Source organism: Gobius niger (assembly GCF_951799975.1).
Source record: "Gobius niger genome assembly, chromosome: 7".
Taxonomy (NCBI): domain Eukaryota; kingdom Metazoa; phylum Chordata; class Actinopteri; order Gobiiformes; family Gobiidae; genus Gobius; species Gobius niger.
Genome location: NC_136858.1, coordinates 29168441 through 29183011, shown reverse-complemented (window position 1 = coordinate 29183011; position 14571 = coordinate 29168441). Strand labels below are relative to the sequence as shown.

At 39.6% G+C, this 14571-nt stretch overlaps 1 protein-coding gene across 2 annotated transcripts in view; it reads right to left on the bottom strand.

Annotated features, from left to right (window-relative positions):
* Positions 1-72: 72 nt before the first annotated feature.
* LOC306965359 (phosphofurin acidic cluster sorting protein 2) overlaps positions 73-14571 on the bottom strand; it is an 82777-nt gene continuing 68278 nt past the window's right edge. Inside the window, exons 18-25 of one of the 2 annotated variants that reach the window (XM_079559718.1) lie at positions 13205-13307; positions 11247-11279; positions 6032-6074; positions 5913-5955; positions 4529-4667; positions 4119-4342; positions 2912-3025; positions 73-1185 (exon numbers count right to left, since the gene is read on the bottom strand). In XM_079559718.1, coding sequence (XP_079415844.1) covers positions 1070-1185; positions 2912-3025; positions 4119-4342; positions 4529-4667; positions 5913-5955; positions 6032-6074; positions 11247-11279; positions 13205-13307 — 815 coding nt within the window. In that variant the 3' untranslated portion in view covers positions 73-1069. The remainder of the gene's footprint in view (positions 1186-2911; positions 3026-4118; positions 4343-4528; positions 4668-5912; positions 5956-6031; positions 6075-11246; positions 11280-13204; positions 13308-14571) is intronic. The other variant, XM_079559719.1, reaches the window with a different exon arrangement.

Here is a 14571-nt window from a genome sequence, read left to right as displayed (position 1 = left end):
TTCTCCACCAAAATACTATACTGTAATAGCCTTAAATGTAAGACAGTTATTTCCGTTTAGAGGAAAATCTGTCCATCCTACCCGCCTCTGATGCTAAATGTTCGCGTATGGCCAAATGTAGCTTGTGACTTGATCTACCGAACACTCAGTAACAGCAACACTGGTCTCCACGAGGGCCGTAAAAAATACTACAAGCTCCGGTGAAGCTTTGGCACATCAACTGCAGGTCTGAAGCGATGCGGGGGTTTTACACGTTACCGCGACAACTGGGCGTAGTGAGAGCGTTATCGCCAGTACAAGCGGAAACAATTAGTGGCCCTTTGTGTAACGGGTAAGATCGGGTTAGTTGTTGTGACATAAACAACTACTTTTGGCATCGAGCTATCAGGAGCTAAATGTGTGTGGTTTACCCTGCTTCTACTGTAGGCGTCTCTGTACAGTCCGAATGTACATGAACACCGATACAAAAGTCACAATGCGCCGTTTACATGTGGTGAATGAATCGAAGCTACATTCATATAATAGCTACCCTCGAAAGTATCTAGCCTTAGCCGTTTTAGTCGTTAGGTACACAGTGTGCTTTAAGCAATAGGAGGCAATATGAACTTCTCTATAAAAGTTTAGACAAAGTAAAGGGTTAAAAACTGAGCACTGAGTTTGAGGAAAAAGATCCAACTAAATTCACAGCAATTTTCCAACTTTCAACGACAAACACGAGCACGTTTCACCTCAACAATCGCACACACGCCACTGCACGTCACCGCACGCTCCTCCATGTCTATAGAGTAACAATAAATGTAGGATTTCACAGAAATAATAATAAAATGTTAACAAAACAAAGTGCAAACACAGCTGCCATTATCGAAATGTGGCAATTTGTCAAAAACCTCAAAATACCTCCGAGGCCGTAGCACAAAACTTACAAAATCGTTTTTTGTAGTGTGTAAAAAAACAACATCACCACCAACAACATCGAAAACATCAACTTGACAACATGGAGCTTGTGGTTAGAGTCAGTTTAGATTTCCACAGGAAAACTAGTCTTAGCCGGGACCCCCAGAGCCTCGGGTCACACGGGCTTGGAGTAACCGAAGATCCCCACGGGGAAGTGCTTGACGTGTGTGGGCCACTGCGCGGCGAGCTGGAAAAACTTCACATCGTTCCACTCCACGCCGTCGATCGTGACTGCAACACAAAGACACAGTGAGATCTGCAGACACAAATGAGTGTGGTCCTTACGATAGGAAATACTTCATTCACATTTTACTGAACATCTGACTGGGGCCTGCGATGATCTGAACTGTGGTAAATGGATGTTATAAGCAATAGATAAACTTAACATCGCACCCCCCACCAGAACCGAGCGCATTTTCTCCAGTTTGGCATTACCCAAATCTAAAAGCTTAAAAAAAGCATCAAAATAGTGACGAAAACGAGGATGAAAACACAGCAAAAAGTGATGAAAACACATTAAAAAAGCATCAAAATTGCGACAAAAACTCAATAAAAAGGAAACAGGAAAAGCAACAAAAAAGCTACAAAAGAGTGATGAAAAACGTGGAGGAAAGGCAACAAAAAAAGCAACAAAAACGCAAAAAAAGCGTAAAAAAATATGCTGGAAAAGCCAAATGCAACAAAAAAGCCATGAAAAAGTAATGAAGCAACCAAAACATGACAAAAACGCTTCAAAAATGTAACGAAAACGCAGCGACATTGTGACAATCACTTTTGTAGGTCTTAGCTTTCAACTGAAGCATTACACTGCTGTTTGTTTCCTTTATTGTCACCGTAGGGAAATTTGTCCTCTGTATTTAACCCATCCTTTGATGCCACTGAGGCAAACCATAAGGAGCCGTGCTGCGCCTCCATGATGTGGAGCCAGGCTGGTGGATTCACCTATTGCACATGTTTTTAGTGGTAGGGGAAAACAGAGTACCCGGAGGAAACCTATGCAGACACTGGGAGAACATGCAAACTCTACACAGAAAGGTCCCATCCTGGTGGGAATCGAACCCGGGACCTTCTAGCTGTAAAGCGGAGGCGGAGGCGCTAACCGCTGCACTACCGTGCCGCAATGTGCTCTATCGAGAAGCTTTTGGATTTGGGTTGAGCCGAACTGGAGAAAATGCGCTCGGTTCAGGCGGTGGGTAAGAGGTTAACAATATGTAATTGCCATAAACATGTATCTGTTTTTGTCATTGCATATTTGACCTTCAGACCGAGATAAAGGACAAATCAGGACTAAACGGGGTCTAAAAGGGATCAAAGTATAAACTAAACTAACTAAATTATGTCTAAACTGTGTGTAAACCAGAGAATAACCTCATTTCGAGCTCACTGCTGGAGAGTATGCTCATTTTCATTCAAAGAAAACAACATAAACATCCCAGAGTAAGTATCAGAACATATGATTGTACAACCTTGACACTCATTTGGCTTCTGTTTCCAGACTGTGAAATCATCAGCTTGTCCTCTATTAAAAAAACTATTGAAAATGGTTCTGCCACACAAATGAAAAATGTGTTTAACCAGACCATGTCCTCAAAACAGACTATTCTCTGCAAGTAAATGTGTCCGTCTCATCACCTTATAAAACTCGAGTCATGACTGTGGTGATAAATATTTTTTCAGCAGCTTTTATCAGCCGTTAGATGAGGCTAATAATGTCAATGTCACCTCCAGCGGCTCAGTTCACCTCTGACGGCGTTTGTGTTTGGTGAAAAGCTTCCTGACCTCAGTGAACAACATCAGATTGAAAGTGATTTTTCTTGTTTTCTTGCAGATGTGGGTCACCTAAAGTCTGCGCTCTGAACATAACCCTCTTCAGTCACTCGTTGACTCGTTTTGTTTCTAGGTCACGCTACAAAGTAATCCTCCAGTGGCCAGCAGAGGGCAGTGTGGCTCCACGTACCTCTCAACATGGTGTGCTGGTGCTTGGCGGTGCAGATTAAGCGGCTGATTCCGTCGATCACTTGGCTCTTAGAGTCCAGCTCTTTCTCCTTGGGCTTCTTACTGAGGAAGATCACTGTAAAGGACACAGGAAACAGGACTGAGAAGTGAAGTCATCATACTTTTATTCATTATGTCAATGTTTTTAAGATGCAGGAGATTGTACTTCAGTGTAAAGTAAAGGCGACAGAAACACATGACTAAAGAGTGATGAAAAAGAAACAAAAAAATCAATGTGATGGAAAAAGTGACTAAAACTATATTAAAAACTACATAAAAACTCAGAAAACACGACAGAAACGCTTAAAAAATGCAACAATAAAGTGGCGACAATGTGACAAAAAAAAGTTACAATCAGTTTTGTAGGTCTTAGCTTTCAAATGAGGCGTGACACTGGCCTATATGCTGTAAGCTCTAGTCCAGAAGCTTTTAGATTAGGGTAAAGCTGAACTGGAGAAAATGTGCTCGGTTAAGACATTAAAGTCCAGTGTCCTTGAACATATGGGCTGTGTGATTTTGTGCTAAAGTAAATAAATATGCATAAATAAATACAAAATATTATTATTATACAAAACATTATTTTTCGACCCTTCAGGCATACAAAACTTTGCCTTTCGCATTTAAAAACTTCTTTAAGGGCACAAAAAAGCTATTTCCCCCCCCCGATTTTGTCCTTAAAAAGTGTTATATTTAAATTTTAAAAAAACTGCATTGAATGGGTACAATCCATCAAAGCAATGAGGTTCTAATTCAAACTCTGGAAACCCCAACTAGATTCATATTGTGGGTCGAGGGATTGTTTAATCAGCCACATGAGCAATGCTTGAATCAGTTTCAGGAAAAAAACTCTATTTTGATATTAAGTATACTAAAACAGAGACAAACTGTAAAAATAAAGTAAAAATAAACTCTGGGTGCAGCTCATAATGATGCGATGAATGTGGCTCCCGAAGCTTCACCCGTTGAGACCGAACTAGACTAGAGCGATTCGACAAAATATTTACATGAGCGCGTCTCATCTTCTCCTCCTCAACTCTTTCAACTTTTGATAAAACGCAACATACTTCCCCCTCAGAGCAAATATGATGGATGTAAAACGTCACTGCACTCCCACTTCCTGCCAGATCTTAACACCATAATAATAGCAGCGCTCCGGGCCTAAGACGTACCTTTCTTGTTCTTCTCCTTGGTGACCACGGTCATGGCCATGCTGGGGGGCGGGGTCAGCTCTCCTCCGCAGGGCAGTCTGCTCACCTGCAGAGACCTGAAGTTACTCTTTAGGGTGTTTTTGAGGCCCACGTCCCGTTTCTCTCCCTCCTTCTTCTTCTCAGGACCCTGCCACGTCCAGTAGTCCACCTGCAGACCCATCACCTCGCTGCCCGAGCATGGAGAGCTGCCATAAGAGAGAACACGGAACACAGTTAAATATTATAGTGAAATTAACCATCCAGATTAATCGTGTTTTAGCTCATTATTGTATCATCTTTAGAGCTACTTCAATCTTATATTACAAGGTTAAGGCTAATGTGTCGTCATGTCTTGTCGTCTTTGAATACAAGTCTATACGTCTTTGTCGTACCCAGCTCCAGACAGGGCAGTGGACACAGACGGGGACTGGGGAGGGGTGCTGCCGATCTCCTTCCCGTACGGGCCGGTCGTGGGGGGCGTTGGGGAGGACAGGATGCTCGTGTTGCCGCCCATTGCATCATCCGAATCCACTGCGAACGCAAAGTGAAGCCAATTACTCACACGCTACTGTACATAACAACGAGGCGAGGCCGCTTAAAGCACATCTGTCTATTGTCGAAGGTGATGAATCCTGCTCCTCAAGGCGTCAGGAAAGGAGACGAAGATACGGTGTTCGGACTTCGCAACAAAGCACAGGATTTTACCGTAATGTCTATCATGTAGTATGGTTACATTTACTTGCATTTTTAATCTCATTTGATATTTATTCAACCAGGAAAGTCTCAGAATCTCTTTTTCAACCAGGCCCCAGAAGGTACTCGATTGTACATGTTTTAGTCAGAGAAACCAGAGCACCCAGAGAAACCCTACGCAGACACTGGGAGAAAATGCACACTAGATTAAGAATGACTTAACCTGAACTGAGCACATTTTCTCCAATTTGGCTTTACCCACATCTATAATCAAGAGAAAAAAAAGCATAAAAATGAGACAATAAAGTGATGAAAACGTGACAAAAACGTGACGAAAAACATGACAAAAACGCTTAAAAATGTGACGAAAACGCGGCGACAACATGACAAAAAAGTTACGATCACTTTTGTAGGTCTTAGCTTTCAAATGAGGCGTTACACTGTTGCTCTCCAGTTGAGAAGCTTACAGGTTTGGGTAAAGCCGAGCTGGAGAAAATGAGCTCAGTTCAGGTAAGAGGTTAAAAGTGCTTGAGATATTGGAATTTGTGCTGCTTTTGAGTAAGTTTGGACTAATTTATTGGAAGTCATTTAAAGTGTTTTTGTCTTTATTTTTAATTAAGCGGATTAATAATGCTTGCTCCATTGGCAATCAAAATCAACAGAATGTGTCATTTTATGCCATTTATCGACATCAAGATGGCATTTTTCCTCAGCAGACTCTACACAGAAAGCAAGGCAGTTTTATGGACACTGATTTACCAACTGTTTATAGGCGTGTGGAGGTGCTAACGACTCCACCGGACCACCACTGATCATCAGTATCTCAAATATATCTCAGAGATCTTGCAATCTTAAGTAGATAACCGTTATTTGCCCTTTGTGGGTTCTTCTTCCAAACAAATGGAGATTGCATTGCGCGCTTGATTACAGTCTTCAGGGCCAGATTAATCTTTTTTTGATGTTTTTGATTAATTTTCCAATTTTGTCACATCTCGAAATAACAGCATCATATTTGCAGTGTTAACGAGATTAATCCATCATTTTAAAACCACTACATCAAAGTATTATGGCGATGTGTCTGACCTGACGTTGACAGGCTTTGCTCCACAATTCCCACTTTCACAACCTGCAAGGACAATGTATGTTACGAACAATGTACAGCCAAAAAAACATATGAACAAAAAAAAAAAGTTGCTTCTTACCCCAATAAATGGCACAAATTTCTGGCAGGAGTCCTCGTCTGGGCTGTGGGCAGACAGCAGACAAAAAAATAAGAACACTTCCTATGTTTTATGCCTTTCTCCATTATTTATAATAGATATCATTTCCAAAAGTGCACACAGAGAATCAATGAGTCCTGGAGCAGACATGGCTTTGATATGGAGGGGGGGGACGGGGGTGTCACCATGTCCCATTGCAGATATGGCACATGACTTTGCTTTGGTGGCAATGGGGTCGTCTTTTGGGGGCGGGTCAAAATGAGATGGATGAGAGAGTTGCTCCTTACAACCAAAACAATGTGAACTTCGTCAATCTGTAAATCCCAGTTCCAATGAGGTCGATGACACGAGATCCCAGACTAAACTCTGTATAGAATAAGGAGAAGTCTGTAGTTCAGCTGGAGAGACTAGATCTGAGTGGATGTTGGTGCAGATTGACAGCCATGTTTCCATCACTTTTAACTGTATAAAACAAAAAATCTAAACCTACTAACTAAACATATAAGTTGACACTAACTAAATATGTACGTTTAGTCTAACTAAACATACAGGTTGAGACTAACTAAGTTGAGATTAACTAAATATATAAGTTGAGACTAACTAAACATATACGTTTACTCTAACTAAAGTTGAGACTAACTAAACATATAAGTTTACTCTAACTAAACATATAAGTTGAGGCTAACCAAACATATAAGTTTACACTAACTAAACATATAAGTTGAGGCTAACCAAACATATAAGTTTACACTAACTAAACATATAAGTTGAGGCTAACCAAACATATAGGTTTACTCTAACTAAACATTTAAGTTGAGACTAACTAAACATATAAGTTTACTCTAACTAAACATATAAGTTGAGACTAACCAAACATATAGGTTTACTCTAACTAAACATATAAGTTGAGACTAACCAAACATATAGGTTTACTCTAACTAAACATATAAGTTGAGACTAACTAAACATATAAATGGAGACTAACTAAATATTTAAGTTTCTTTTTTGTTTTGTTTGTTTGTATACTGTATTGTCCCCGTAGGGAAATTTGTCCTCTGCATTTAACTTCTGCATTTAAAGTTGAGACTAACTAAACATATAGATTGAGACCATTTAAATAACTCATAAGACAAATGCTTTCATCTCTTATCCCCCGCTTGAACCAATTTTTGGCTTTACCCAAATCTAAGCCGAAGCCTCTCAACTGGAGAGCAACAGTGTAATGCCTCATATAAAAGCATTTTCGTCGTGTTTTCATCTCTGTTTTGTCACTTTTTTGACGCTTTTTTAATTGCTTTTTAGTCGTGTTTTCGCCATTTCTTTGTCACTTTTTCGTAGCGTTTTTGTTGCATTTCTGCTGCTTTTCTGACACTTTTTTTTTTGGTCTTGTGTCGCTTCTTGCTGCGTTTTTGCTTTCTTATCCTTGTTTTCAGAATAAGAATTGTATTTATTGCCATTGCTTGAGAACAGGTTCACAAACTAGGATTTTTTTCTCAGTACATTGCTATTTTGATGCTTTTAGATTTGGGTAAAGCCAAACTGGAGAAAATGTGCTCAGTTTAGGTGATAAATTTTAACTTTATAAGCCTGTCTGTGGTGTAATTATTATTATTTTTTTTTAAATAGCGTGAATAACTATGTTCTTCCCTTTCTTTTTCAAGTCTTTGCATTTCCCTCTGAGATCGTGTCCCGAGTCAAAAGCCAAGTGGTCCTTTTGCAACCGTTTCATCATCCGCAGATCTGGGACCACCCACAGCAAACACGAGAAGAAACACAAACACTCCAGGCTCCGGCGCTGGCTCCACGAAAAAAAAATCAATCTCTCTCTCTAAGAGTCATTGTGTAGAGAGATGTACAGAGGGAAAAAATAGTCAGTTTTCACCGCCAGGCTATTGTGTGTCCAGCCATTACATTTTTTATTGGACTGGTACTTCAGCCCTGAAGCAGCAGGCGTTAGTAGTAGTAGTAGCACTTCCAGCAAAAGACACTCCAGGACTTTTGACATTGTATTGTACGTGGCAATTGTATAAAATTGTTTACTGTGTGGGTATACGTCTCAAAAAAGTGTCTTCAAAAGCTGTAACCTGGCTAACACCATGCTGCTGTGTGCGCTCGAATTATTTCGAACTGCACAACAGCCTGGGGACCATGGCCGAAATCTCCGGTGGATTTGGGAACCAATCACAGAGCGAGGAGGGACGGCAAGACGATGACGCGCTATTCGATATATGGAAGCTTGTAGTTTATTTACGGATAATAAAAAAAAAGTTTATTTACGGATCCAACGTGACAGCAGCAGACACGATGGTATTTTTTGATCAAGCTTTAGACCTTGTTCTAAATAATTTAGCTCAAAAGTTTACAGCGGGTACGTCATACGTCATCTCATACGATGATACGATTGGCCATGGCTACGTGCAGACGCATGAGACTTTTTTTTTTTTTTTTCGTATCGCCCAATAAACGAGTATGGACGATCGTAAACCACACCTCTCCTACGAGAAAATGAATTGGTGGTCCCCAGACTAAATATCACTTGTGATTTTAGTCTGGTGTTAGCCAGGCTACAAAAGCTGTTTAATTCAATGGGACTGAACTGAACTGAACTGGTTTTGTAAAATAGATCAATACCCACAAACTGTGCAGCCCTATGTAAGACTAAAACATGCGAGCACAACAAGATCTACTTGTTGATACATTCGCACAAATGTCTCTACTTACCCAAAGATTGTGAGCAGCAGCATGCCCCAGCACCCCCCCCCCCCTCTTCAGATCTGACCCATTCAGGTGAAAATCCAGAGAGCTTTCTAAACCTCACTCTAGACTTCAACTGTGGGGGAGAAGCAGCTCCACTCCAAGCTTTTAAAAAAATGACAGCAATATATTTATAGTTGAAATCATTGGCTGAAAAATAACCAAAGTGGAATAACAATGACTATAGTGTAGTAGAGTGACTTACTGTAGAATAAAGGAAATCAAAAAGAAGCGTCTGAGTCACTTAAATCTATGAAAAAATGTGCCCTCTTTGAGTGATGTAAAATCGAATATTTTATGATGTAAAAGAACCACTAAGTAACCACTAAGCTTTTCTGCTTCAGCCAACTCCTTTAAGGCATTGTTCGCTTGTTTAAATGTTTTTCTTTAGGGAAGAGGGGAGTAGGATCAGAGTAGGTTTGTGCCAGTCTGTCTTTGTCTTGTGTTAATGTTGATTGTCATTATAAAATGTTGTATTGTTTTGTTCTGTATCATGTTTCGTAGTAAGTGGTGTTGCGTGAGTATAACTTCTTCCATCCCCTCTTCAAACTGCATGTATGTAAATGTATAGCGAATTTGTATTTTATTATTTTTCTGTTTCTATGACACAAACAAACACACACCCCTGACTCACATGAACTTTAAAGTGCATATGACACATTAGACACAATTACAGCATCAACACAATTATATTTAATATTGTGCTACAGATTGTATCCAGCTTTTTTTAGTTTAATTTTTGTAATATTTATAATTTCACTTCCTTTTTGGACGACGACAGAAAGTGACATAGATGAAGGCAAACTATTTCTAACTGTTGCCGTGCCGCCCATATTAAGTGAATGAGACATGTGTGAGTCAAACTGATATCAAACTTTACCTCTATCTATGTCACTTCCTGTCAGCTTAAATATGGCCAACATTTCTTCATTAACCCTTTAATGTTACTCCCTAGGTGTTTTTTTTATTATTATTATTATTTTCTAACCATTTGGGGGACAAACAATGTTTTTATTTTTATTCTTTTTGATAGACCTCCCAGCTATCTGCTCTAAACCAGTCCAAACCTGATCTAAACCAGCATAAAACCCATCCAAACTTCCTCTGAATCAGTAAAAAACAGGTCTACATCAGTCGAAACCTGTCAAAACCAGCATGAACCAGTCCAAACCTGGTCTAAACCGGTCCAAACCAGGTCTAAACCGGTCCATAACAGGTCTAATCCAGTCCAGACCAGGTCTAAACTAATCCAAACCAGGTCTAAACCAGTCCAAACCAGGTCTAAACTGGTCCAAACAGGTCTAAACTGGTCCAAACCAGGTCTAAACCGGTCCAAAACAGGTCTAATCCAGTCCAGACCAGGTCTAAACTGATCCAAACCAGGTCTAAACCAGTCCAAACCAGGTCTAAACTGGTCCAAACAGGTCTAAACCAGCCCAAGCCAGGTCTAAACCGGTCCAAGGTCTAAACCGGTCCAAACCTGCTCTAAACCAGTCCAAACCTGCTCTAAACCAGTCCAAACCAGTCCAAACCTGTTCTAAACTGGTCTAACCCCAAATTGGATATTTGGAGTATTACACACTTGAACCGAATGTTAGAGATAGGAAGATTAAGAACAACATTTGATTCGATAAAGTGTGCTGCCAAATGGTTGAGCAAACTAATAAAGGGTTAAAATAGCTGCTTCACTGAAATAAAAATTATAATTATGCAACAGATATTATCATTCTAAATAAGTCATATCTTCAAAAGCATTAAAACCTGTCATATGCACTTTAAATCCCACACGTGTTCATTCAATATACTCTGATGGTCCATTTCACAATAAAGGACTTTTAACATACATTCTTTCATAGACATAAGCTTCTTTTTGACTGACTTTATGCTAGCTGCTCTACTAGTAAGCCTATAGTGATTGTTATTCCAAGTTTCACGCCCTGTCCTTGCAAAGCTTTGCCAATGTGAATCTAATAAGACCCTCGAAGCCCTCGCCCTCATCCGTTTTATCTATTGTTCACCATTAGTTTTCTCAAATTTTTCTGCTCAAAGGCTCACAATAAAAGCATCAAATACAAAAGCGACTTCAAAAATCCATCATTATTAGTCCCTTGGGCTTCATGCTCTGATTATGAGACATTTATTCCAGGGTTGTTGTGAAAAATGTACACAAGCCATCGCATATCAAAAGTGAAAACATTCGGGATTGTTTGGAGGTTGTTAGGCAAAGAACTTGTTAGGCAAAAAAACACAGCAACAACAAAAACATCAACGACATAACACAGAGAGGACAGAGTAAATAAAGTAAATAAACAACAGCAAACCAAAGACACGCTGGGAAACAGTGTGGAAAAAGTGAAATAACGGTGAGCTTTGAGACGTGAGATGTCAAGACAGAAGGAGCTCAAGCCAAACGTGTGAGAGAGTATAAGGATTCATTAGATACCTGATGTAAAAATCAAAATACAAACTTCTTTTCCTTGAATGCAAATCAGAGGGGAAAGGGGGAGGGAGAAGGAATGCAGAAGTGTTAAATGGTGTGCTGCACTGAGAGCTGTCAGAGATGGGTTCAAAAACCGAGAGAAAAAGCGATGGTCCGCCCTAGCTCTTTTTGTGAGAGGAAACTAGGTCAAAAAGCGTTGAACGAAATTGGAACGAGCGTTTTGCTGAAGGGAGATGTATGGCTGTTATGCATGTTGCTGTAGACGTGAGAGCGAATGAGTTTTTAATAATATAGAATCAAAAATGTATACGTGTATGATCTTGAAAACATGCAGTATGTAAAGTTAAAATGAACTGCTATTTCGGGATGTCTCTTCTGAGGCAGTGAGAGTGATTGAACGTGAACTGACTTTTAAATAGCAAAAATCCTAAATAAGTTTAGAAATGGCCAATTTGTTATCATGCAAAACACTTAAAGGGACTAGACGGAGTTTAAATATTTTTAATTATGCATTTTCCTCCCCCTACATGCTCCAGTAATGTCCTAATGTGTAGAATAAGCCCAGACCTATTCACCACAACTGCCTCTAGAATCCTGCACCGTCACTCAAAAAGGTGTTAATTCATAGTTAGACCTGAGGTGGTAGTAGCGAGTATAAAAATTTCAATATCAATCTAGTCCCTTTAAGTAAAAGTAACAGATTTTAAAACACCATGTTAAGAAATACACTGTACTACATGACCAAATCTAAAGCTGCAATAGTTAGCTCACTAACACTCACTAGCCTTTGAGCTGCACAATATATCCTCGAATGAGTGGGTGACGCAATATCCATATTGCAAGAAGTCACAATATATTACAAAATAACAATAGGTTTTCATTCATACTTAATAAGTTCTTATACTGAGAGCTGCCAGAACAAAATGAAGTAATTTTTGCTTTATAACCATGGAAATGTCTTGTAACTGAAGACATGGTTACAAGGCAAAAATTACTTCATTTTGTTCTTGCGTCTTATTTAGTATGATGAGCCTAAAGCAAAAACATATGGTAACTAATAAATGTGCAAAAGTTCAGATTTTGTACATTTACGGTCATTGCAAGACTTCAAGACTTCTTTTGTCATATAGATACAGACGGCATCTCTGAAATCGCCCATATATGGTCATGTTTGATAACAGTAAAAATATTCGGAGAAATATCTAAACTTTCTCTAATTATTCAAAAACTACTTTAACAAATGCTGAATTATGAATAAAGATACAAAGACATGGGGAGGAGCAAAGTGGTTCAACAGCCCATAAATACATAAATACCAGAGAATGCTAACATGATGCTTCATGTTAGCATCGGGCTAGTGCTAACGGTTAGCTAGCGCTAGCTACAACTGCCCTTTTTTCACTTCTACTGAACAATCTGCTGTGAGAAAATATCCATATGGGCCAGATTTACACTTGACTTTACTCATGTGTGATAAATAAGTTCATATTCCACCAGAAAATGGCTAAAAAGAGTGGAAAATTGTGTTTCTCTAAAGATTCTATTTTCCCCCTCGGTGAAGCCACGCCCCCTTCTATGACGAGATGCCGTCTGTATCTATTGTACAGCCCGAGTAACTACCTTATATTAGTGAACTATCTTATCTTGTACGTACTAAAAGATAAAAGAAAATGTTACTCCATACTTGAATTTATTGCTTTAAACCGAGTATGCACTATTATTTTTGATCTACAGATGCAAGCGTGCGCAAAGAAACTGGAGAGAAGGTGTGGGATAAATCAAATCAAATGGCACTTGATCTTAATTTAACTCAATGCTGTGGTGCTATGTGTTACAATATACAGCTTAACAGTAACATTAACAATAATCAACTGAATTCAAATGCGGACATGCTCGTACGAGTACATACATGCACACACGTACAGCCTACAGTGTAGTGTGGGTGTGAGCGCTGACTGTACCTCTTCTGTTTGTAGGTGAGCATGGCCTCTGAGATGGGGAACTGGTGTGACACATTGGCTCCGGCTAAATACTGCACCACCCGTCCCGCTACGTCTATGTTATCTGCAAACAGAGACGGGGAAATGAATGAGTGATGCGGCGTTCACAACCTTGACTCCCTAGATCACAGTTAACACGATTATATTTAAGATTTTCTGTGATTTCATCTTTATTGTCAAGGTTACTTTCTCACTTTTTGTCAGTGAATTAATGTATTGCTAAGATGAAGGAACAGCACACTGTCTTTGTTTGGCAAAGTCTGGCATCCCACCCACGTCATGACAAGCTGGTTTTTCCCTATCGAGGTGCAAAATCTTGATAGGTGTGGAAAGAAATGCGTTAAACATTTATATATTGACTGGATAACAGGGAGGAGCGCTGCAAAAGTCATCAAACCTGTGAGCGAGCAGCCGCTGGAAGACAATAAATTAGATGTCAGACAAGCGGTTCGTGTGTTACATACAGAACAGCGTGCATTCTGGGTAATCTGACATGTGGAAACAGGCTGACAGTGAAGGATGAATTCATTTGTTCCCCTCTGGATGAACTGACCTGAACTGAAGTCTTGCTTTACACTGTAGAAATCATACAAAATCAGCTTTTATCTCTTGTCAAATGCCTCCCTGGAGTAGTATTTGATTCATTAAGCCCATAATCCAACACACACAAACGGCCTGGTTTATTTGTCAAAGCGAGGTAATAAATTGCAAGTCCTACTTAAAGGATCACTGCGCAACATGTTGGCCTATACAGTTGCCATCAATACAAAACATGCTCTTCATGACCAGCTCGATACAGAAAATGCCATTTTTGCAGTGGGCAATCAAAGAATGGATTTGGATGAGAACTTATAACCTGTTTAAATCTCAAATTCTACTGACTTTAGTCACATCTTCATGGAGATGAGCTGGAGACGTACCCACTCCCGGTAAAGTCACTGTCATGTCTTTAGGAGAGGTGAACCGCTCAAAGCTAATTCCTCATGTTTCTTTGTACATTCATCCAAGTATTTTACAAGGATGAAAATATCTGTCATACAATAAATGCTTGTACTTGTAAAATGTCACGCAGTGCGGCTTTACATGCACAAGCACATGCCACTTTATAGCACCTGATTTATCAATAGAAACTGTTTATATTACTATGTTTGATACAGTATATAAAACATATTGAAGATTAGTTGGCGCTGTGACTTCTTAGTCTTTACGAGAGGCAAAAATCTCGACTGTTTCTTGCACCACTGTAGCACACACTCGCTACTATATTTTTCATGTGAGCAAACACAAGTAAATCAGGCCCAAAGTGTGAATGAAGTTGCTAACCACAC